The 25425-nt window shown below is 41.9% G+C and overlaps 1 protein-coding gene across 5 annotated transcripts in view; it reads left to right on the forward strand.

Moving 5' to 3' along the window:
- SEMA5A (semaphorin 5A) overlaps positions 1-25425 on the forward strand; it is a 659545-nt gene that overhangs the window by 500315 nt on the left and 133805 nt on the right. For all 5 annotated transcript variants that reach the window (XM_084619687.1, XM_084619686.1, XM_084619685.1 and 2 more), the window contains 3 exons: positions 1373-1554; positions 4832-4975; positions 14618-14765. In XM_084619687.1, the coding sequence (XP_084475813.1) occupies positions 1373-1554; positions 4832-4975; positions 14618-14765 (474 nt within the window). The remainder of the gene's footprint in view (positions 1-1372; positions 1555-4831; positions 4976-14617; positions 14766-25425) is intronic.

The raw sequence follows: 25425 nt of genomic DNA on the forward strand, positions 1-25425 counted from the left end.
CTTCAAAGCTGATAATAATGACCTGTACAACGCCAGTTCCCGTTTGCATTTTTTGAGGCTTTTACGATCTTCAGCAGCCTTTAGAAGCTTTTCAGTTCAAAATTTCTCAAAGTCTTCCTTCAGCGTTTATTTGGGCCAGGAAGTCATCATGCACCATGATCAGAAAGGTGAACTGTTGTGCAGAAAAAAAAGCTGGATGGTGCGCATTCAGTGACATCAAGGACATCCTCCAAGGAAAGATCAGCAAAACAACTTGTGCAAATCTTTTTAACTCGACTGTACTTCCAGTGACGTTATATGGCAGCGAAACATGGTCTCTGACAAAGATTGAAGAACATCAACGGTCTGTCACACAGAGGGCGATGGAACGAACATTTTTGGGCATTTCGCTCCACGATCATATCCTCAACGAAATAATTAGGCAGCAGTCTGGAGTGTGAGACGTTGTTGAAAGCAGGCTCAGCAAATGTGGTGGGCTGGACATGTGGCCCGACTCAGCGACAACAGATGGACCACAGCTATAGCCGAGTGATGTCCGCGAGAACAGAAACAGCCATGCGGTCAGCCTCCAAAGAGGTGGGATGATTTCCTAACAAGGAGATATGGACAAGCATGGCGAAGGATGGCCAGAGCGAGAGAAGATTGGAAGATGTGTTGTGATTGGCTCAGTCCCAACTGATGAAGGACCGACAGTCTATGCAGTTTCCCTCATAGATAATGTATATATTTAAAATCACATTCTGCTTCCCCAGGGAGTGGAATTTTAGTGATGGTTCTTTTATTAAAATGTGTTTTTATAAATAACAAAGAAAACTACTAATCATTAAGATTTAGCATAGACTTAACTAGAATCTATCCCTTGACCGTTATCTTCTACTGCTTCCTCCTTTCAATCTAAAGTCATATTTCTGCAAACATTCTTGCATATTCTATTTTGCAATAGTGTCTTAGACCAGATGACAGCAGAGTTTGGGAGAAATGGGAAATAATTTCAGGCAGAAGATGATTAAGAGAATGGAGCTCTAATTCCTGTTGAATTTCTGTAGGAATTCTTTCCAGAGGAGCCAGTGATATTGGTTGTATTTAGGGGTGATGATGATTGATTATTATTATTATTATTTATAGTGTCCAAAGGCTCCATTGCTCCGGGCACAGTACAAACACAAAAAAGAGAATTCCTGCTCTAAAGGATTTATGGTCTAAAAGGGTGTGATCCTTTTGAGAATGATTCCTGTGGTGGCTCTAAATTTTGAATAGCTGAAGTTCAGACTTCACTATGTTGTGCAATTAAAAAGTTACATCAGAAGGGACCTCTGATCAGTTTTCTGCTGTCTTACCGTAAGCCTTGACTTTCTGCTTTTATATCTTCTAGACCAGGAATTTGACTGTGGATGGGAATTTTGGAATGTGGTCTCAGTGGAAACCCTGCACCCACACTGATGGTACTAGTGTTGGCTCCTGCCTCTGCAGAACTCGCTTGTGTGACAGTCCAGCTCCTCAGTGTGGAGGCTGGCAGTGCGAAGGACCAAGTATGGAAATTGCCAACTGCTCCAGGTACGTCAGACAATCGCAAGACCCAAAGAGATCCTATAGGATATCTTTTTTAAAATATTAAAAATAAAGCACATTTTAAGTAATATTTCTTTTAAACCTTGTCCACAGCCTTCCTATTGCTTCTTGAATGTGAAACTGCTTATGATGATAGCCACAGCACCATGGGACATAAGTAGCCTCTCAGACTTTGCTGGGAGAGAGAACTGGCCAAGTGGGAAAAATTAACTTCAAGTTTTGTGAAACTAATTAAGTTGACCACAATTAATATTAACAACAGAAATGTAGGGGAAAAAAAGCAATGCATTTGGTGACACCGACAATTTAAAGCCCCAGAGTTTAGTAATTTATTGGGGCCAGAGATACTTTGGCAGGACCAGCTTTTTTTAAACATTAGTTCTGGCCCAGTGATCAGAAAGAACACATTTTGAGTGCCAAGTCCCGGGAGTCACAACCCTTTAGCACCACCTCCGTTGGACCAGCTCTCAGGGTTTGTGAATACATGCACTAGGGATGGGGAGCAAAAGAAGGGTCCTTGTCTCTCTGCACTGGAGAGGAGGCAGGTCCACCGTAGCCTGTGCTGATAGCATAATATCCTGGTCTATGGCCAACCAAGTCTGGTCTTGCACCCACTTTTCCATCCCACACCACTCACCGGACCCCATACACAGAATACTAGAGCAGATCATTTTTCAATCTAAGCTTAGAAACAAAGTGTTTGTTCTCAACAGTCTTGGCCAAGTTAGAGGGTGTAGGATTAGCAGACTTGTGCTGACAACTGGTGATAGTGAAGGAAGTGGGTCTAATTTGATCTGGAGCTCATGTTTCAAACTTTTTTTACACCTAACTCCCAAGTTAAAACTTGTTCAGTGGTCTGTTCTGTTCATTTCCAGCAGTTCCTTCTTTTATTACTTTCTCTAGTCCATTACTTATGCTACGCCAGTAGCAAATACTTTAACTTCCGAATCACCTCATGATATTTTTGCATGAATCACAACAGATGTTATCCGGCATGTAACGGTAGACAAAATGATTCCAGCTGATACAAGATGCAATAATGAATGAGTGTAAATAGTTAAGAAAAATCAATACGGTGCTTACAATTGACTGTAGAGTAGAGAATTGTGAGAAGGAGAGAGGATAAGGATACTATATGAAGCTAAACAGTTGAACAAGAGTTATTAGGTATCTGTTGTTGCTGAAGTATGGACTTGGAGGGCCAGAATTTTAGAGGTATTTATTTAGAGGTGTTTAGGCATTGCTGCACTCACTTCTGCAACGTCTCACTGATTGAGAAGCCTAAATTTTTAAAGGGATTTAGGCACTTAGATAGTCGATGGGATTTGGACTTCTCAATGCCTAAATCCTTTCTAAAATGTGACAGGCTCCTAAATCAAATGGGCATTGCAGCACTGAGTGCAGCAATGCCTAAACACCTCTAAAAATCTGGGCCTGAAGGCTTAGATGGGAATAGAGAAATACTCGGAGGCTCACCAGAGATATTATCATAGTCACTCCTGCTAACATTACATCATCTCATTTGCATAACCACTCATACTAATAATTGATTTTCAGAGGTACTGTACTGGGCACCCAAAGCTCCTATTGATTTTAATACATCTGAAAATCATGCCATTCATACTAATCCTTACAGTAATCAACCCTGTTTTGCTGTTCAAAGTCAGTAGTTGTTAACTATGATATTTTTAAGGCAGTCATTTTCTGTAGTGTTAAAATTCTGGGTCCATTAAAACAAGGGAAGATTCATGCAGTGCTCAAATAGCAATGAACCATTAGTAAAAGTTAAAACTGCACTTTTTTGGCCAACTATTGAAATGATCTGACAAGTTCAACATTTTTATCCTGTTGTAGAATTGAACCAGTTGAGCTTTTTAATTTTTGAATCATTTCCCAATAGAGTAAAACAATTTGTATTATATTAACCTTAGTATTCTTTTTAAATGTTTATAATGAAATCTCAAGAGCATAACATTGTTGAGTTTGATTTTTGTTGAATTTCTTATCTGTACAGCAATTTTCAGGTGTGAAAAAACCCAGTGGGATACTATAATGCATTGATTTCTTTAGGGTTTAAAATTTCTTTCCAGACATTTGTCATGATACTGTTCATATTGAAGTCAGTAGGAGTTAGCCACTGACTTTAATGGGAACATGACTGTGCCTTCTAGGGGTTTACAAGTATTAGAAATCCGTATTGATTCTGTTAGCTCTATCAGCACCTTTTGGTACTCTTACCCATAAGGTATTGTTATCTTCTTTGAGGATTTTGTGGAATTGTGAGCTCATGTAATTGTCTCTTCTTGAAATCTTACTTCTTCTGGAACTTGATTTTTTTTCTTTTTGTTGTTTAAAATGATCTTTTTCTCTTTTTTTTTAAACAGAAGAGGAAGGGCATGAACTTGAAGTTTTAAATCTTCCTTAAAAGACATGCTATAAATAATGTGGACTGTCTAACTGAGCAGTTCTCAAACTTCATTGCACCGCAGCCCCCTTCTGACAATGAAAATTACTACATGACCCCAGGAAAGGGTTACCGAAGCCTGAGCCTGCCCCAGCCCCACCACCTGAGCCACATTTCCTCGGGCAGGTCGGGGGGGGGGGGGAAGTAAAGCCAAAGATCAAGGGCTTCAGCCCCAGATGCAATGCCTGTAAACTGAGTCCTGTCGCCCAAGGCTGAAACCCCTGGGCTTTGGCCCCGGGCGGTGGGGCTCTGCCTTTGGCTTCAGCCCCTGGCCCCAGCAAGTCTAAGGTTAACCCTGGAAACCCCATTAAAATAGGGTTGCTGCCCACTTTGGGGTCCTGACCCACAGCTTGAGAACTGCTGCTTTAACCTACTTGAGCAATATGTAATTCAAAATTATCTCCAAAAAGTTAATGTGGGCATTTAAATATTAAATGTATCCAGAATAAATTAACTGAGGAAAATTGAATTCCAATTTCTGTTGTTTGTGTTTTGGATTCTGAAATAATGTAGGAGAATGTCAGATTGCCCATAGGACTTTGTGGGTTTTATATTTGTTTGGTCATTGGGCCCATTTTAGCAGCAACATATCATATAGACCAGGTAGAAACAATGGGAAAAACAAGTATCAGAGGAACTTCTTTTTTCCACCAAGTGTTCTTCTGGAAGTTTAACTCCATACAGAATTAACTATCTCTGCAAATATTAATGGGCCAAATTCTGTTCTCAGTTACACCCATGTAGCTGCTCACTGTATATTATAACAGATGACAGAGCCAAGGCTTATTATTCTACTAGAAATGGGGGCTGGACTCCATGGACTTCCTGGTCACCCTGCAGTACCACCTGTGGAATTGGTTTTCAAGTCCGCCAGCGTTCATGCAGCAATCCAACTCCTCGGCACGGGGGCCGCGTGTGTGTGGGACAGAACCGTGAGGAGAGGTGAGTTAACTTTTCTCCACTGCCTGTTTTAATTTTTTCCATTCAGGTTTTCATGTTACATTTTTCTCTTTTACCTGCTTTCTGTTCCTTTTTTAAAAAAATTCCCAGTACAATCTCTTACTACAATTACTATTAACAAGGACATGGACTTCAGCAGTGCATTCAGTTTTCACTTATCTGAGTCCTTCCCGAACCGACTGAGCTCCCAGCAGTACTACTCAGCTGATTGTGTTGAGGCACTCCTCTCTACTATCCCTTCAGACTCTGAAAATTGATTGTAATGTGATTGAATTGCAAGTTGACCAGACTCAAAATCTGCAGTAAAGTGTTGTTAGATCACAGCACTGCATTACTGGTGGACTAAGTTCAATTTTTATATCTTAAATAAAATTAAGCATCAATACAGCAAGTGGGAAAGTTTTAATGGTTTTGTTTGTATCTAATAAATATATACCATACTGGAATCAAATATGTTCTTTAGTAAGTAAAGCTGAAATTGTTTGTGTGTATAGGTTTCAGAGTAACTGCCGTGTTAGTCTGTATTCGCAAAAAGAAAAGGAGTACTTGTGGCACCTTAGAGACTAACCAGTTTATTTGAGCATCCAATGAAGTGAGCTGTAGAATCATAGAATCATAGAATATCAGGGTTGGAAGGGACCCCAGAAGGTCATCTAGACCAACCCCCTGCTCAAAGCAGGACCAATTCCAAGTTAAATCATCCCAGCCAGGGCTTTGTCAAGCCTGACCTTAAAAACCTCTAAGGAAGGAGATTCCACCACCTCCCTGGGTAACGCATTCCAGTGTTTCACCACCCTCTTAGTGAAAAAGTTTTTCCTAATATCCAGTCTAAACCTCCCCCACTGCAACTTGAGACCATTACTCCTCGTTCTGTCATCTGCTACCATTGAGAACAGTCTAGAGCCATCCTCTTTGGAACCCCCTTTCAGGTAGTTGAAAGCAGCTATCAAATCCCCCCTCATTCTTCTCTTCTGCAGGCTAAACAATCCCAGCTCCCTCAGCCTCTCCTCATAACTCATGTGTTCCAGTCCCCTAATCATTTTTGTTGCCCTTCGCTGGACTCTCTCCAATTTATCCACATCCTTCTTGAAGTGTGGGGCCCAAAACTGGACACAGTACTCCAGATGAGGCCTCACCAATGTCGAATAGAGGGGAACGATCACGTCCCTCGATCTGCTCGCTATGCCCCTACTTATACATCCCAAAATGCCATTGGCCTTCTTGGCAACAAGGGCACACTGCTGACTCATATCCAGCTTCTTGTCCACTGTCACCCCTAGGTCCTTTTCCGCAGAACTGCTGCCTAGCCATTCGGTCCCTAGTCTGTAGCTGTGCATTGGGTTCTTCCGTCCTAAGTGCAGGACCCTGCACTTATCCTTATTGAACCTCATCAGATTTCTTTTGGCCCAATCCTCCAATTTGTCTAGGTCTTTCTGTATCCTATCCCTCCCCTCCAGCGTATCTACCACTCCTCCCAGTTTAGTATCATCCGCAAATTTGCTGAGAGTGCAATCCACACCATCCTCCAGATCATTTATGAAGATATTGAACAAAACCGGCCCCAGGACCGACCCTTGGGGTACTCCACTTGATACCGGCTGCCAACTAGATATGGAGCCATTGATCACTACCCGTTGTAGCTCACGAAAGCTTATGCTCAAATAAATTGGTTAGTCTCTTAGGTGCCACAAGTACTCTTTTTCTTTTTGTGTGTATATTAACCTCTAAACAGGTTTCAGAGTAGCAGCCGTGTTAGTCTGTATTCGCAAAAAGAAAAGGAGTACTTGTGGCACCTTAGAGACTAACCAATTTATTTGAGCATAAGCTTTCGTGAGCTACAGCTCACTTCATCGGATGCATTCAGTGGAAAATACAGTGAGGAGATTTATATACACACAGAACATGAAAAAATGGATGTTTATCATGCACACTGTAAGGAGAGTGATCACTTAAGATGAGCTATTACCAGCAGGAGAGTGTGGGGGGGAGAAAACCCTTTGTAGTGATAATCAAGGTGGGCCATTTCCAGCAGTTAACAAGAATGTCTGAGGAAAAGTGTGGGGGGGGGAGTGGGAATAAACAAGGGGAAATAGTTTTACTTTGTGTAATGACTCAACCACTCCCAGTCTCTATTCAAGCCTAAGTTAATTGTATCCAATTTGCAAATGAATTCTAATTCAGCAGTCTCTCGTTGGAGTCTGTTTTTGAAGTCTTTTTGTTGAAGAATTGCCAATTTTGGGTCAGAAATCGAGTGACCAGAGAGATTGAAGTGTTCTCCGACTGGTTTATGAATGTTATAATTCTTGACATCTGATTTGTGTCCATTTATTCTTTTACATAGAGACTGTCCAGTTTGACCAATGTACATGGCAGAGGGGCATTGCTGGCACATGATTGCATATATCATATTGGTGGATGTGCAGGTGAACGAGCCTCTGATAGTGTGGCTGATGTGATTAGGCCCTATGATGGTGTCCCCTGAATAGATATGTGGACACAGTTGGCAACAGGCTTTGTTGCAAGGATAGGTTCCTGGGTTAAACACTTCAAGTCAGCTTTTAACTTGGTCTTTTATTTCACAGTTCGTTGCTTCCCCCAGTACTAGATGTTTTGTCATACTACCTCAAAATGTAGTTTGGTCTTTTGATTCCATCATTCACACATCTAAGAGACTCCAATTTATTATTACCTTCCATGAATCCCAACAAAGAAATGAAACATTCATTTTGTATATATATTTAGACAGACTACTGCATTGACATGTATTATCTTGTTTCCAGGGGCATCCTGTCAGCTTCAGAAGAAATAGCAAGCTGCGATACAATCATGTAATAGTGTTTAAAATTCTGAGTGCATGAGCCATCAGTTCCAAAAAATGTATAAGGATCTATTTTTTCTTGGATGCACACTTAAAATTTGCATTAGTGTTCCTGTAAGGTACACTCACAGAAGCAAGGGAAAACTGAATTTTTTTCACTGAATCTGCATCTTTCCAGTGATGTAGATAATGAGAAAAATTAGATTAGCAAGTCATTCCAGTGGACCAATGTTGCACACCACACTGCTTTTTTCATAGAAATTCTAGGAATCTGCCCATGTAACACAAAATTAAGAGGGCGAGTGTCCTAGAAAATGTGCACACTTCTGGCTATTTCAGAGCAATGCATATTTACCATTCTTTGGTCAAAAGGCCAAGATTTTTATATGCTGTAATATACTCTCGGCAGATAGGTTATCCAAATAAAAAGCTGCCCCCAGCAAATATGGAACTTTAACTAAAATCTCATAGCTCTCTGCCAGCCTGAACACCAGTTATCAGTTTTGTTGAGATGACTGGTCAGTACAGCGCAAAAGAAAATCTGAGTGAGTTTATATTAAAAAGGAGTTGAGATTTGAGTAAAATCCACAGGGTGAGTTTTGGTTAAGTATTGTGTCATTTTTTGTATTCTAATTGTCACATGGATTAAAGGATAAATAGACATTTTAAAGAACAAATAGTAATAGGTATATATCATGGGGGCTCGGCATGTCCAGCATGGGCCGCCCTCATTTACGCAGTTCAGGGTTGATACACCTCATCACAGAGTCATCGAGAATCTCTGCTCAGTCAAGCTATCACAATCAGGAACTCTGGACCCATGGGCAGGGCAGAGAAAACAATCAGTCTATGGCCTCTGGGACTCCTGGCTGGGACAATCAATAGCAGTTTGGGGGCCCTAATCTCCTGGGCGGGGAGGAGTAAACAAATAGTCTGTAACCCCTGGGGCGTGACAGCAACCAGTCTATATCAAGAGTCCCTGGTAGTCACATATAGTGGCAAGTGCAGGGCAGTGGTAGGGGAACCCAGACCCACCCTACTGCACCGGGTTCTGACCCAGGGCCCTATGAAGCTGGTAAACTCCCTATTAAGGATAGAGGCATTTGCTCATAACATGTTCCCTAGTAGATGACGTGCCTCCCTAAAGGGGAAGACAAGTCACCTCCCCACGTGTCTCCTCCCCCCTCGCTCTCCATATCCCCTCCCCACCCCACATTACCCGCATGGGGGAGAGGGGTTCTATCCTCCCGCTGCACCAACTTGTGACCCTCCCCTTGCAGCATGTTCAGCTGCTCTCCCTGGAAACCAGGCCCAGGCGGGCAGTGGGATGGAGCCACTCCTGGTTGCTAATCTGTGCAGCGTAGCCAGCTACCTCAGAGAGAGCCTGGCTGGGGAGGGGCGGCAGTGGCAGCCCACTCCCTGCGCAGGCTTGACTTCCAGGGACAGTGGCCGAGCATGCTGTGGGGAGGAGACGCCAGCTCGCTTGGCTGCTGTCCCTGGAAGCCAAGCCCTGAACGGGGGGTAGCCCACTGCTATCGCCTCCAGTTGCTCTTCCAGGCAGCTGCTGCGCTGTACCGGGCAGCATCCCAGCATGGCTGGAAGAGGTTCTGGCCCCGCCCCTTCCATTCCCCACCTGGGAAGGCTGCTTGGGGGGGGCACTTGACCCTGCATGCACCCTCAACACATCGCCTCTTCCTACCATAAAGCCCATCTTGGGCATCTCCTCGGCTGGCAGTGGCTTGGCGTTCCCATCAGTTTCTGCAGCTGGCTGTTCCTCCACAGCGTTGTCCAGGTCCATGGCCACAGTAGTCTGAAGATTCGATGGTTCCTCTGCAGGAACTTGCAGCACACGTCCTTTCTCCTCCTCAGCCAGTTGCTACTGAGCTGAGTTGACTCCTTTTATCTGTCCCTTCCACCTGGAGCACACACAGCGAGGGAGAGGGGGCGTGGTCTCCTGAGCCCACAATGATTGGTCAGCCCCACTGGCCCAGTGAGTGGTCAATAAACCCTGTCACAGTATAGAAAATAAGAAATTATTTCAGTGAATCAGAAATTAAATGCTCACTATTGAGACAGTGGGTACTCTAGAAAAGCACATTGTAAAAAGGGCAATGATATATGGAATACTTCAGAAAATAAATAATATTAAATTACAAGGTCCAGATGGTGGTATTGAAGTGCTCTGAAGGTTCAAAAGATTGAAGTAGTTGAGTTACTTTAAAAAAAAGTAAAAACAACAAGGGGCCCTTGTGGCACCCTAGAGACTAACAAATTTATTTGGACATAAGCTTTCGTGGGCTTATGCTCAAATAAATTTCTTAGTCTCTAAGGTACCACAAGGACTCCTTGTTGTTTTTGCTGATACAGATTAACACGGCTACCACTCTGAAACCTTAAAAAAAAGTATAACAAAATCATTTGTAGAGCTACTTTTCCAGACGACTGAAGTACAACCTCACTTCATTCCCCAGGACCACCTTGGTACCAGGAAAAGTAATTGAGGAAATCATTTTAGAGCTATAATGCATCTTAAAGAGCAAAGTATACTAAGGACAAACCAGTGTTAGGTTTTGTAAAAATAAAACTTCTTTCCTTGTATCTTAGAATTTGTTGAGCTGGCAAAAGAGTGGACACAGGAGAACCAGTGGATATAATGGGCTGGATTTACCACTTAACTCCAGTACCAACTGAGTTACACCTGCATAAAACTGGAATAATGCATTGTTAAATTAGGCCCAGATGTTTAGGAGTGCTGAGCCAATAATTCACAACTAACAATTTACAAAGAAAGAGTAACTTTTTTTCCGGCTTCCAGAACAACAGCAAGGAGATTCTGATTTATTAGGTAAATTGGAAAAGAAGGGGATCAATATGAAATTTGAAAGGTGGATAAGGAACTGGTTAAAGGGGAGACTGCAACGGGTCATACTGAAAGGTGAACTGTCAGGCTGGAAGGAGGTTACTAGTGGAGTTCCTCAGGGATCGGTTTTGGGACCAATCTTATTTAATCTTTTTATTTCTGACCTAGGCACAAAAAGTGGGAATGTGCTAATAAAGTTTGCGGATGACATGAAGCTGGGAGGTATTGCCAATACAGAGAGGGACCAGGATATCATACAGGAAGATCTGGATGACCTTGTAAACTGGAGTAATACTAAAGGATGAAATTTAATAATGAAAGTGCAAGGTCATGGATTTAGGGATTAATAACAAGAATTTTTGTTGTAAACTGGGAACACATCAGTTGGAAGTAACAGAGGAGGAGAAGGACCTCAGAGTATTGGTTGATCACAGGATCACTATGAGCCGCCAATGTGATATGGCCGTCAAAAAAGCTAATGCAGTCTTGGGATGCATCAGGCAAGGTATTTCCAGTAGAAATAAGGAGGTGTTAGTACCGTTATACAAGGCACTGGTGAGACCTCACCTGGAATATTGTGTGCAGTTCTGGTCTCCCATGTTTAAGAAGGATGAATTCAAACTGGGACAGAGAAGGTCTACTAGGATGATCCGAGGAATGGAAAACCTGTCTTATGAAAGGAGTCTCAAAGAGCTTGGCTTGTTTAGTCTAACCAAAAGAAGGCTGAGGGGAGATATGATTGCTCTCTATACATATATCAGAGTGATCAGGGAGGGAGAGGAATTATTTAAGCTCTGTACCAGTGTGGACACAAGAACAAATGGATAGAAACTGGCCATCAGAAAGTTTAGACTTGAAATTAGATGAAGATTTCTAACCATCAGAGGAGTTAAGTTCTGGAATAGCCTTCCAAGGGTAGCAGTGGAGTTAAGAGACATATCTGGCTTCAAGACTAAGCTTGATAAGTTTATGGAGGGGATGGTATGATGGGATAGCCTAATTTTGGCAATTAATCGAGCTTTCACTATTAGCGGTAAATATGCTGAGTCACCTCTGATGGGACTCTAGAGAGGGGGATCTGAGTTACTACAGAGAATTCTTTCCTGGGTGTCTGGCTGGTGAGTCTTGACCATATGCTCAGGGTTTAGCTGATTGCCATATTTGGGGTCGGGAAGGAATTTTCCTTTGTGTGTATGTGTATGTGTGCCATTCTCCCTTCTGCCCTCGTCACTGCTGTAGACAGTCTGTGCTGAGGGCAGCAGTTACACAGATCTTAGTTTCTTACATTGCTTGTTTTGCTGAATTACTGTATAGTGTAAGCCCTCTGGGTCCTGAGAAAAAAATTAAAAGGGAGAGAGAGTGTGTGTGCAAAAGGCAATAAGAAGTTACTGGCTAACTTGAAATGCAGCCGGAAAGAGGCTTAATAAAACGTGGCTCAGAACCTCTTGCTACAACACAGTTCCCAGATTTGCCCCTGTAATTGATCTTTAAATATAAAAACATATCTGATGATTTTGGAGCTTGGCTGGCTGAGGTGAATCTAAGACTTGTGTGCTGTGATATTTTCAGAAGGGGAAAAAAATGCAAACCGAGCTCTGTGGCTGATTTTGCTTTATTAAAAGTTAAGCAGATTGTATAAGTACTTTGTGATTTTTGTAGCTTCAGATATATCTTTAACTGGACTTGACTAGCAGAATTCCAGCATTCCTAACCTTTCAAATACTTGGAGTATCAGCTACAAAGTTAATTTGGTAAAGTCTTGTTTCTCCCCTGTGCTTACTTGAGAGAGAGCAAGAAACATGACACGTTGACATTTGAAAATGGGACTTGGTATTAAAAAAAAAAAGGCACTTCATTTATAACACATTTTATGTGACATGAACCTATAACTTCTTGGCTTCATGTCAAAGATTAATTTTATTGTATGTCTGTGTCTCAAACTTCATTACAACCACTCTACTAAGAGCAGGTGGAATACTGCAAAAAATGCGTGCACGTTGCTTTGAATAATAAAAGGATGAAATTTCTTCTGTCATCATATGTGATCCCTTTTACTCTATTCTCATGAACATTCATATTAGCAAACTTTTGTTCAACAATTGATCACAGAGAAGAGTGTCACAAACATGCATGCAAATGTGCGTGTGTGACTGTTTTCGCACAGAGAATGTTTGTAAATCCATTGTGAACATTCTGAGGGTTTGGAAGCTATCAGAGCAGAACCCCATGATGTGACTTAGGTGACCAATTACAGTGTGAACAGTAAATTACTAATAGTGAATATTCAAAGAAATAGGTGAATAGTTTATAAACAGTACACAGGCTGAAATATGTTTGGACAACCCATTTCTTGATAATTTGATTTAGCAAATACATACAAATAGGAGTTTTTCTCAGATAATTCTCAGAGAAGCGGGGTGGGGAGGGGAGAAGTCTCAATTAATCAAATGCATTATGTGCTGTGAATAGTTTGCCCTGCTCTACGTACACATAAAACCAGATTTTGGTCTCATTTTTCGCATGCAACCTTGTTAGTTTCAGTGGTGTTGCACTGGCCAGAAAGCAAACTTTACTCTCTGAAGCAGAATCCCACATTTAAGATAAACCTACATCTACATGTGCAGTACAAACACATACATACATACACAGAGCAATTGGTTCTAAACATTCAGAGGGCTTGTCTAGGTAAACAATTAGTGCGCGGCATGCTGGGTTGTAAACCTACAGTACACTAGCTTGCCACTTACTAACTTCCTGTGTGGATCCTGCTACTGTGCACTAAAAGGTACCTAGTGCTCTTTGATCTGTTCCACTTTGAAATGAGAGTAGGTCATTGTGAACTAGGGAACTATTAGTGCACAGTAGCAAGGTCTACACAGACAGCTAGTCTGCGTGGCCAAACTAGTGCACCGTAGATTTACACCCGAGCTTGCCATGCACTAACTATTCATCTTGACAATCCCCAATACTTTAGTAATAAAGAATTATAGGTTGAGGTGTTTAGGGATTTGTGAAAGAAAGGTCACTGCCACTGATGCTATTGAAGACAACAGTAGATTTGTAACATCACTATTTGTATTCAAGTATAAAAAAATGAGATCGAAATATTAATGTTAATTTTCATGGCAGGACAGTATAAATGGATAGAAACTTGTTGAGTGGGTAAAGGGAAAATAGATAGTAGATAACCAGTACATCAACAGTAGGAAGGAAGTGAGGAAGGAAATTGTGTCCTGTATGATTTTGTTCAGGCCGGACAAAATCCATGGAGTAGAATTTGGCTTCTCCCTTTGGATAGCTATCTGGTCTTCTGATTCGGGTTGTTTGTAGCCCACTGGGAAAACCTAACTAGGTTACAATGATTAGAAACGCACTTTAGAGGTAAAAGCAATAACATAATCAAAACACCATAGTATTCCTATGCTTAGAATCATGTTTTATCTCTTATTTTATCTATAACATTAACTACACTGGGACAGTTGAAAAGCAAACTCAGCTATATTTGAATTGGAAAAAGAAAGCTTGCTTCTTCTAGAAAAGTAATGCCAGCATAGACGTCTACTTACCTAATCCATGAACTAAATTCTGCCCTCAGATATCTGTGTATGTTACTTCTACAAAAGTAGTGATTGACCTAACTACTATGGTAAATAATATGCTACCAGTACAATAGAGTAGGTACATTAAATAGATTGTAGAAAGAGATTAGACAATGAAGAAAATGCTACACCCACAGTATTATAAAATACAATTCCATTAATGGTTATATACTATATATACTTCTGACTTTTTTTTTTTAAAAAAGGGTTCAACAAATAAATATAAGGCCATCAGTGTAAAACATTTCCATATGCAAACATCTTTCTAAATAATGGAAAATGTAGAAGTTGGAGACCTTTTGTTGTACTAAATAGTTTCTTTTCCCTCTTGCTTTCCCTTGTCACAGATACTGCAATGAGCACTTGCTGTGCCCTCCACATATGTTTTGGACAGGCTGGGGTCCGTGGGAACGTTGCACTACCCAATGTGGGGGAGGGATTCAGGCTCGTCGCAGGATGTGTGAGAATGGCCCTGACTGCCCTGGCTGTAATGTGGTGAGTCGCTTCTATGCCTTCCCATCAACAAATACTTGCATGTTTTGCAAACATTTTGATTCATGAGTGTGTATTTATAGCTGTATTGTTTTTATTTTACTGAGAGAAATTCATGTTTGCAAGTTAGAGGATGCTGTTATACAACATGAGCTAGATGAGAGACCTCCTAAAGGAAAGTTGTTACAGATGGGGATTTGTCATAGGCATATTTATTTTGTTTGTTGCAAACTAGGAGAAAAATATGCTCACTTTGTTCTAGTCAGAATTCTGTAAAAGTAGAAGAGGAATATGGGTCCTCGCATATTGGACCAATTTTTAAGTTTCCTAAGTTCAGAGGATAAACTTGATAATTGTGAAGTTTGTCATTCATTGACCGTTACCTTTTTGTTAGACCACCAGAAGGCCTGTTCAAAACATAATAAAAGGTAATTTATAATATTTTTGTTTTGTTTTTTTCATATGTCCTTACTCTGTTACTTTTGACATTTATGCCACAAGTGAAATTTCACTTTTGCAAGCAGATTGAACACTTTCAAAGGGTTTTTTCTCTTTCCTTGACTCATCTTTACGAATTAACCAAGCAGTCTTAAATTCTGCAGTCTTTCAGAATATTTTTCTTCCAGTGGTGACAGGCACAAAGGAAAATGTATGACACAGATCGGTGTTTAAACTTCTGTGACTGGTGCAGAGAAGTTAGAATGTAATCTGTAATTTTTCCATATAGATCTTTCTTGATAATCGTGTACTAACATTATATGATTCATAAGGCTGAGCAGTATTTTGGATTTAAAATGATTTGTTCATGGTCTCAAATAAAAATTGCATACCCCAGATAGCCTTAGGAAATTACATGAGTTAGGAAGAATGTTATGAGGTGCTTTGTCAGATCTTAGAATTGACCCAATAAGATTATGTTACTGGGATTTGCAATCTGATTCCCCTCACCAGTGTCATTCTTAAAGTGTTGTAAAACGATAGCATAGTCTAGTATATTCAAACAGTTCCTACCCAGTTCAGCTACTGCATGCTTACGTTAGACAGCTCTTTGGTTTAACTGTTTCAGTAAAACTAGTAGTTTTATCTCTAAGAGACCCCCAAACAATTGAATATAGAATCACATACATGTAGGGCTGCAAGGGACCTTGAGAGGTCATTTAGTCCAGACCTCTGCACTAAGGCAGGACAAAGTATATGTAGACCATCCCTAACAGGTGTTTGTCTGACCTGTTCTTAAAAAAACCTCCAGCCTCCCTTGGAAGCTTATTCCAGAGCTTCACTATCTTTGTAATTAGAAAGTTTTTCCTAATATCAAACCTAAATCTCCCTTGCTGCACATTAAGCCCATTTCTTCTTTTTCTACCATGGAGAACAACTGAGCACTGTCCTCTTTATAACAGCCCTTAACGTATTTGAAGACTATGATCAGGGCCACACTCAGTCTTCTTTTCTCAGGATTAAACATGTCCAGTTTTTTAACCTTCCTCGTAAGTCATGTTTCCTAAACCTTTTAAAATCATTTTTGTTGCTCTCTTCTAGGCTCCTTCCAATATGTCCATATATTTCTTAAAGTGCGACACCTAGTATTGGATACTGTATTGCAACTGAGGCCTCACCAGTGCTAAGTAGAGAGGGACAGTTACCTCCCATGCCTTACATACGACACTCCTGTTAATACACCCCAGAATGATATTCGCCTTTTTTGCAGCTGCATCACATTGTTGACTCCTATTCAATTTGTGATCCACTATAAACCCCTGATCATTTTCAGCAGTACTACTGCTTAACCAGTTATTTATTCCCCATTTCATATTTGTGTATTTATTTTTTTCCTTCCTAAGTACAGTGCTTTGCTTTTGCTTTATTGTAATGTGTCTTGTTGATTTCATTTGTCCTGCTATGGTAGAAGGACAGGAGACACTGGAGGTGATTTTAATTAGGCTGCAACTTTATTCTTACATATTTGGAAGTACCTGGCAGATAAAATTGTACAGAGTTTCATATACAATTCCATATATTCAGGGGCTGCCATCATCTCTTCCTATTTCCAATCCTGGCCCCATCCATCCTGCAGCTTGGACCCTGCCCCCCTCGTATAAAGGTTATGGTGGGGGCTACAATAAAGGGGAAGTTGACTCCCCACCGTACCAGTCATAGGAGCCCTAAATCCCCTTTCTCTGCTTCTTTAAAGGATTCCTCCTTTAAAACCTTTACCATCCAATTTTATCTGATCACCATATCCATTCCCTATGGAGTACCTGCACTGGACATCTGCCACAAGCTTACATAATGAGTTGTGACATTATAACCCAATTTTCAGCCCTGCCCCTTCCCTATTCCAGCAGGTCCGTAACCAGCTGTGGGGAGGCGAAAAATCCACCTTGCCTCAGCCAATCTGGCAGTCAGGGAAAATTCTTTCCTAGCCCCTCAAGAAACGGGACAACTGGTGTAATGTCCACAATGGATAATTATGAGACCTGATATTTTAACTATTTCCATGGGTTGGAGGGTGAGTTCTGCTATTCTGGTCTGGATTAAAGAAGGCTTTTCCGGCACTACCTTCAGTATAAATATCCCCCCTCTCTTCCAGTCAGCTGGGGCTGGGGGCAGCATCCCCCATTCGCTAATCTGGTCCAGCTGTACTGCTTCCTGCTTCTTTACCTGAAATGGGGAAGGGGGACTTAAAGAGTCAACAACCATCTTCCTACCAGCCTGCGGGACAAAACCTATCCCTGCAGTTAAAGGGGAAAAAACTCACCTTCTCCATCCATCCCGGCAAAGGGCCCCACTACTTGATACACGGTGAGGGTCTTCTCCCACTTGTCGAGGACATTTTGAATTCTTATCCTGTCCTCCAAAGAAAACCAACTCTCCTACCCTAGTGTCATCTGTGTATTTTATAAGCATACTTTCCACTCCATTATCAAAGTCATTAATGAAAATGCTCAACAGTATCAGACCCAAAATAGACCCCTGTGGGACCCCAGTATGATAGCAAACCACTTATAACTACTCTAAGTATGATCTTGTTACTCTTTGAGTATGGCCTAAAATAGTATCACTACTTGGGTGGGGTGGGGCTGAGTCACATGGGAGGGTTACATGCCTTCCCTTTAGCTGGCACCCCTCCACCCCCCTTGTGTTCCTCCCATGAGTTGCTTATGTGCAGAGCACCCATAAGAAATAAACTCTACTGGTGCTGCTGCTACCAACAAAATTATAATGTATGCTCTGTAAATTTCCATGTACTTGGAAGACAAAGAATTTAAGTGCAATGACTAAGTGTTGTTTACTAAGCCTCAGTGAGTCTGGAACGAAAATTTAGTATTGAATCAACAGTTTCTTTACCATAACAGAGTTCTAAGGGATACCCAGACACATACCAGAACTACTTTATTTGCATATTTCTTGCTAAAAGATCGTTGCCCTAATAAGAAAAGACCAATTAAAATATTTTTATGACTTGTTTTCGTTGTTGATTGGCTCCAATATTTATGTTCATAAAATATTCTGATGAAAAAGGGTAATCCTATCCAGAACAGAATGCAGTGTATCCCACTGAGGGCTTGTCTATATAGTGAATTAGTGTGCACCAACTGGATGTAAATTCTACTGCATACCAGCTTGTCATATACTAACTGGCCTGGTAGACCCTGCTGGCATGAACTAAAAGTGTTTTGGTTTTGATTTAACTCCATAACTTGAGATCAGGCCTCAGAGATGGGTCCTACTCAAGGAAGGTTTATGAGTTAAAGATAATATACAGAATCTCTGCCCCTTTAGTTCTCTCTTTACGGCTCAATTTTCATTTACTTTCAGACTTCCTGACCTTGCTTAACTCTTTATTTCATACTAATCAACCTTATGTAGCTTATCCAGAGACCTTCAGCTGAAGATCATTTTGTTTTGCCTAGTGGCCCAGAGCACAGCAAAAAGGCTGCCAAGTTTGTTTTCTGAATGGTTATGAAGCTGTGAAAAGAAACAAGTTTGAAAGTAGGTAAACCATTTTAGGCCAGACTCGTCCCCACTAAGTACAGTTTCTTAAGCAAAAAGAACTCTGCTCAGTGGTTGACATATGGTGGGCAGATTTGATATCTGGTTGTCCCTCACAAGCATGCAAGTGGGATCTGCTTGCTCAGTCATCTTCAGGGCTCAGATTGGGCCAGTATACGGCAGCAAGGAGTATCAGCACTTTTGTTATGATCTCTTCAAAATATAAGATTTACTTTTTCAAAATGAAGTCTCTAGCTATTTGGGATGTTGTGGTACATACACTTGGTTCACATTTTTGAGGCTAACTGACGCAGTGACATCAGGCTGCATTTTAGAACCTGAAATGACAGCTCTGAGATATGAACTGTCCAATTCATCTCAATGGGTGTTAACTCAGAGGCCAGAAACCGCCAAGCCTAAGGAGCCTAGATGATCCCCATTAGGTATTTGAGCCCCGCTGGTGGGGATGCATCATCAGGGAATGCCAACTTCACTGAGAGGAAACCAATCACAAGGAGCTCAGCAGAGACAGTGGGCGTATTCAGACTCCACTGAGGACAAGCTGAGATGAGAGAGCATGTATGACCATATTTTGAACAATCTGCACGCTCTCTTGTGAGTGGTGTCTCATTTTATGGATGGAATTTAGAAGAACATTGCCACTTTTTCTCCCCAACTTGATCCCTTTTTGTCTTTAACCAGAAGTGTGGTTTCAGCATCTGACTAAAGTAAGCCCCCTCTTTTGTACACTCTTGAAGCTATGTCAGCATGATGCAACTGTGCTTTTTAGTAGGATGAGGAAGAGGAGAGACCATATCACAAGGAAAGAAACTGGTAATCTGGTTTTGTTGGCAGGCTTTTCCTCTTCTACTTCCCACCCACTTCTGCTTGTGGAAATGTCTGTAGAAAGTAGGGGAAAGCAGTCTTTATATAAGGCTAAAACCTGATAGTTTTCTTGCATCCTGAATTCTGTTAGATACAGTTGAGAGTCAGAGGAATTTTTTGTTTTATTTGCGTGTTGAGGAAGAGGAGAAGAATATTGTATACAGAATTTTGTTTAAATAAATTCCCAGCCTGCCTGTCTAAGAAGTGATCAAGCTGTAAAGAGTGAGAATCTTTAAATCAGTCTTGCTGGAGTTGGGATAATTGTCACTCCTGGTCTACATCTTTAACCTAGGTCAACCTCGCTATATCACTCAGGGATGTGAAAAATTCACACCCGTGAGAGATGTAGTTGAGCTGATCTAAACCCCAGTTTAGACACTGCCTGGTTGATGGAACAGTTCTTCCATTAAACTAGCTACTGCCTCTCGATGGAGTTGATTAGCAATGGGAAACCACCTTCCACTTCTGTAGCAAGTATTTACAGCTAAATCACCATAGCTGCAGCTGTGACACCATAGTGCTTGTAGTGTAAATGAAGCCTTATGCTCAAAAAAAGAAGCATAAAACATCATTAGAACTAGGAAAGAGTTTCATATGCACAACAAATACTTGGTGTGTTTTTATAATTTTCCGTATAAAATGAGATAATTGTTGAATTGACTTGCCTGGGAGACAGACTATGACTTAAATTTCAGTAAAGTGAACTTCCTCTCAGAAAGGTAAAGATGAGAAATAAAGTAGGCCCATAAGTGCAACTGATGTCTGAGGGCAATCTTTTGAAAACTTGTTAATTAAAACAATTGTTCTTACTTGTGGTAAAAAATGTCTTTTTCTCTCCTACTGTTAATTATTGTAAAAAATTTATTTACATAAAAACAGAATGGTTGTTCCTTAATAATTCAACTCTTCTGGCTGCTTATTCCTCACCTCATGTTATTCTTCTTTGCGTCTGACACCATAATTTTCTCCACAGAAACTCATAGTAATGTTACAATGTATGTGCCCAGAATTGTTTCTGAAGACAGTATTTTTAAAGTTGTCCATTACATGCTAGTATCTTTTTTTAAAAATATAAAGGGAAATACATTAAAAATATGCCAAAAACTAGAAATACACTATGGTATTTCAAAGCTGTATCATTTACTGAAATTTCACACAAAACATGAAAATAGATGACCAAAGGCCAATAACAAAGACATGAACATGGAGTATGGAGTATAAGATAACTATAAATCTTCATGATGTAAGAGAACTATACAATAGAGAATCTTAAAGGTCAACAAGAAAAAATTTGAAATCAATATGCTGAGACAAAGGGACCCTCTGAAGGTTAATCAAAGTTAATATAGTATGCTTGGAGTTGTCTAATGCCTGATAGGACTATTGCGGTCAAATTTAGCAGCAGTTTAAAGTCTGGCAATAGAAATCTTAAGTAGATCACAAATCACATGTTACTGTAAGGTAGACAGGAAATACATGAGAAACAGAGGGCATTGTGAAAGTCTGTGGATAGAACTGGTACATCATACTCATATACATTGTACATTTGCTTCAGAACTTCCTTCTTTCCCCCTGAGAAACATAATCTCAGTTGAATTTGCTTCTGGCTAATAATGCAACTAATAACTAATTTTTAGACACTCTTTTCTAGAATAAGAACTCTAGGCTGAGTCTCAACTAGGCTGACATATTGTATTATTATACACTTGTCCATAGTCTCATTTCACATCATACTAATAGTATAAATCCTTTTTATATCTATGGGAGGGAATCTGCAAAAATGAATGTGCTTTTGGTGCCAAAACTAAGTTAGTCAGCATTCTGTTGCTGAATAAAGCAAAGGAATTATATTTGCTTGTCTAAAAATAGTCGACTGTAGCATTTTTATCTTGTTTCATCTTCAAGAAATTCTGATAATGAAATACATTTACATCCCAAAGTTTCTATTATGAATCAAGGTGGAAAATAATCATACTTGAGAAGACTAATGTCAGAAATGTTCTCTTTCATTCTTTTATTATGACTTTAAAAAGGAATTTGGAGATGGGGTCTTTGAAAAGGACATTGTCCATTAGAGGAGGCACAGCCTGCCTCACAATATGTGCTTAGTTTCAAATATGAATTCGTGATGTTTGGTCTGGGGAGATGAGAACAGAAATGAAAATTGCTTTTATTCTTTGTTGTGGTGTATTTTTTTAAATTTAAGCTAAGGGGAAGGGGAATTAACCCCCCCCTTTTTCCCCCATACCCCACAACACACATGCCACACAAACAAATAGAAAGCGCACACAAAAATAAGATACAAAATAATCCAGGTTCTCACACATTTGCCAACCTCATCACTTTGCTTTTTATACTAACTTTTTCTCCCATCCTTTGTCCTGTCTGTTCAAAGTATAACTGTTTCCTGTGTGTTTTTAAAGTGTCTGGCACAATGGAGACCTGATATAAGTTGAACCTATAGGCACTGCTGTAAATCTAATAATAAATAATAAATTAGACAATGGTAAAAACATTACAAAAATAAAATAACACAGAAGAATTATTTTCAGAAAATCACATCTAGCATGTGCACATTGGCTAATGCAGGAGTGGGCAAACTACAGCTTGTGGGCCAGATCTGGCCCCTAAGGCCTTTGGATCCGGCCCGCGGGACTGCCACCCCCGTGGGACCCTGGGCCCCGTGCCGCTCTGGGAAGCGACCGGCACCACGTCCCTGCGGCCCCTAGGGGAGGGGTGGGGCAGAGGGCTCCACGCACTTCCCTTGCCTGTGGATACCTCCCCCAAAGCTCCCATTGGCCAGGAACTGGGAACCGCCAATGGGAGCTTCAGGGGAGATCTCCACAGGCAAAAGCAGTGTGTGGAGCCCTTTGCGCCCCCCACCCCCACGGGCCGCAGGGATATGGTGCTGGCTGCTTCCCAGAGCTGTGCCGGGCCAACGACCAATGATACTGCCAAGAATGACCTTGAGCGGATCATTGCGGACTACGTGGCTCTGGGAAGAAGGATAAAGGAGTTGGAGGCGCAAGTGGTGTTCTCGTCCATCCTTCCCGTGGAAGGAAAAGGCCTGGGTAGGGACCGTCGAATCGTCGAAGTCAACGAATGGCTACGCAGGTGGTGTCGGAGAGAAGGCTTTGGATTCTTTGACCATGGGATGGTGTTCCATAAAGGAGGAGTGCTGGGCAGAGACGGGCTCCATCTTACGAAGAGAGGGAAGAGCATCTTTGCCAGCAGGCTGGCTAACCTAGTGAGGAGGGCTTTAAACTAGGTTCACCGGGGGAAGGAGACCAAAGCCCTGAGGTAAGTGGGAAAGCGGGATACCGGGAGGAAGCACAGGCAGGAATGTCTGTGAGGGGAGGGCTCCTGCCTCATACTGGGAATGAGGGGCGATCAACAAGTTATCTCAAGTGCTTATATACGAATGCACAAAGCCTTGGAAACAAGCAGGGAGAACTGGAGGTCCTGGTGATGTCAAGGAACTATGACGTGATTGGAATAACAGAGACTTGGTGGGATAACTCACATGACTGGAGTACTGTCATGGATGGTTATAAACTGTTCAGGAAGGACAGGCAGGGCAGAAAAGGTGGGGGAGTAGCACTGTATGTAAGGGAGCAGTATGACTGCTCAGAGCTCCGGTACGAAACTGTAGAAAAACCTGAGTGTCTCTGGATTAAGTTTAGAAGTGTGTGCAACAAGAGTGATGTAGTGGTGGGAGTATGCTATAGACCACCGGACCAGGGGGATGAGGTAGATGAGGCTTTCTTCCGGCAGCTCACGGAAGCTACTAGATCGCATGCCCTGATTCTCATGGGTGACTTTAATTTTCCTGATATCTGCTGGGAGAGCAATACAGCAGTACATAGACAATCCAGGAAGTTTTTGGAAAGCGTAGGGGACAATTTCCTGGTGCAAGTGCTAGAGGAGCCAACTAGGGGGGGCGCTTTTCTTGACCTGCTGCTCACAAACCGGGTAAAATTAGTGGGGGAAGCAAAAGTGGATGGGAATCTGGGAGGCAGTGACCATGAGTTGGTTGAGTTCAGGATCCTGACACAGGGAAGAAAGGTAAGCAGCAGGATACGGACCCTGGACTTCAGGAAAGCAGACTTTGACTCCCTCAGGGAACGGATGGCCAGGATCCCCTGGGGGACTAACATGAAGGGGAAAGGAGTCCAGGAGAGCTGGCTGTATTTCAAGGAATCCCTGTTGAGGTTACAGGGACAAACCATCCCGATGAGTCGAAAGAATAGTAAATATGGCAGGCGACCAGCTTGGCTTAATGGTGAAATCCTAGCGGATCTTAAACATAAAAAAGAAGCTTACAAGAAGTGGAAGGTTGGACATATGACCAGGAAAGAGTATAAAAATATTGCTCAGGCATGTAGGAATGATATCAGGAGGGCCAAATCGCACCTGGAGCTGCAGCTAGCAAAAGATGTCAAGAGTAACAAGAAGGGTTTCTTCAGGTATGTTGGCAACAAGAAGAAAGCCAAGGAATGTGTGGGCCCCTTACTGAATGAGGGAGGCAACCTAGTGACAGAGGATGTGGAAAAAGCTAATGTACTCAATGCTTTTTTTGCCTCTGTCTTCACTAACAAGGTCAGCTCCCAGACTGCTGCGCTGGGCATCACAAAATGGGGAAGAGATGGCCAGCCCTCTGTGGAGATAGAGGTGGTTAGGGACTATTTAGAAAAGCTGGACGTGCACAAGTCCCTGGGGCCGGACGAGTTGCATCCGAGAGTGCTGAAGGAATTGGCGGCTGTGATTGCAGAGCCATTGGCCATTATCTTTGAAAATTCGTGGCGAACGGGGGAAGTCCCGGATGACTGGAAAAAGGCTAATGTAGTGCCAATCTTTAAAAAAGGGAAGAAGGAGGATCCTGGGAACTACAGGCCAGTCAGCCTCATCTCAGTCCGTGGAAAAATCATGGAGCAGGTCCTCAAAGAATCAATCCTGAAGCACTTGCATGAGAGGAAAGTGATCAGGAACAGCCAGCATGGATTCACCAAGGGAAGGTCATGCCTGACTAATCTAATCGCCTTTTATGATGAGATTACTGGTTCTGTGGATGAAGGGAAAGCAGTGGATGTATTGTTTCTTGACTTTAGCAAAGCTTTTGACACGGTCTCCCACAGTATTGTTGTCAGCAAGTTAAGGAAGTATGGGCTGGATGAATGCACTATAAGGTGGGTAGAAAGCTGGCTAGATTGTCGGGCTCAAGGGTAGTGATCAATGGCTCCATGTCTAGTTGGCAGCCGGTGTCAAGTGGAGTGCCCCAGGGGTTGGTCCTGGGGCCGGTTTTGTTCAATATCTTCATAAATGATCTGGAGGATGGTGTGGATTGCACTCTCAGCAAATTTGCGGATGATACTAAACTGGGAGGAGTGGTAGATACGCTGGAGGGGAGGGATAGGATACAGAAGGACCTAGACAAATTGGAGGATTGGGCCAAAAGAAGGATAATCCCAATAAGGATAAGTGCATGGTCCTGCACTTAGGACGGAAGAATCCAATGCACCGCTACAGACTAGGGGCCGAATGGCTAGGCAGCAGTTCTGCGGAAAAGGACCTAGGGGTGACAGTGGACGAGAAGCTGGATATGAGTCAGCAGTGTGCCCTTGTTGCCAAGAAGGCCAATGGCATTTTGGGATGTATAAGTAGGGGCATAGCGAGCAGATCGAGGGACGTGATCGTTCCCCTCTATTCAACATTGGTGAGGCCTCATCTGGAATACTGTGTCCAGTTTTGGGCCCCACACTACAAGAAGGATGTGGATAAATTGGAG

The sequence above is a fragment of the Lepidochelys olivacea genome, assembly GCF_965140295.1.
Source record: "Lepidochelys olivacea isolate rLepOli2 genome assembly, chromosome: 2".
NCBI lineage: Eukaryota > Metazoa > Chordata > Testudines > Cheloniidae > Lepidochelys > Lepidochelys olivacea.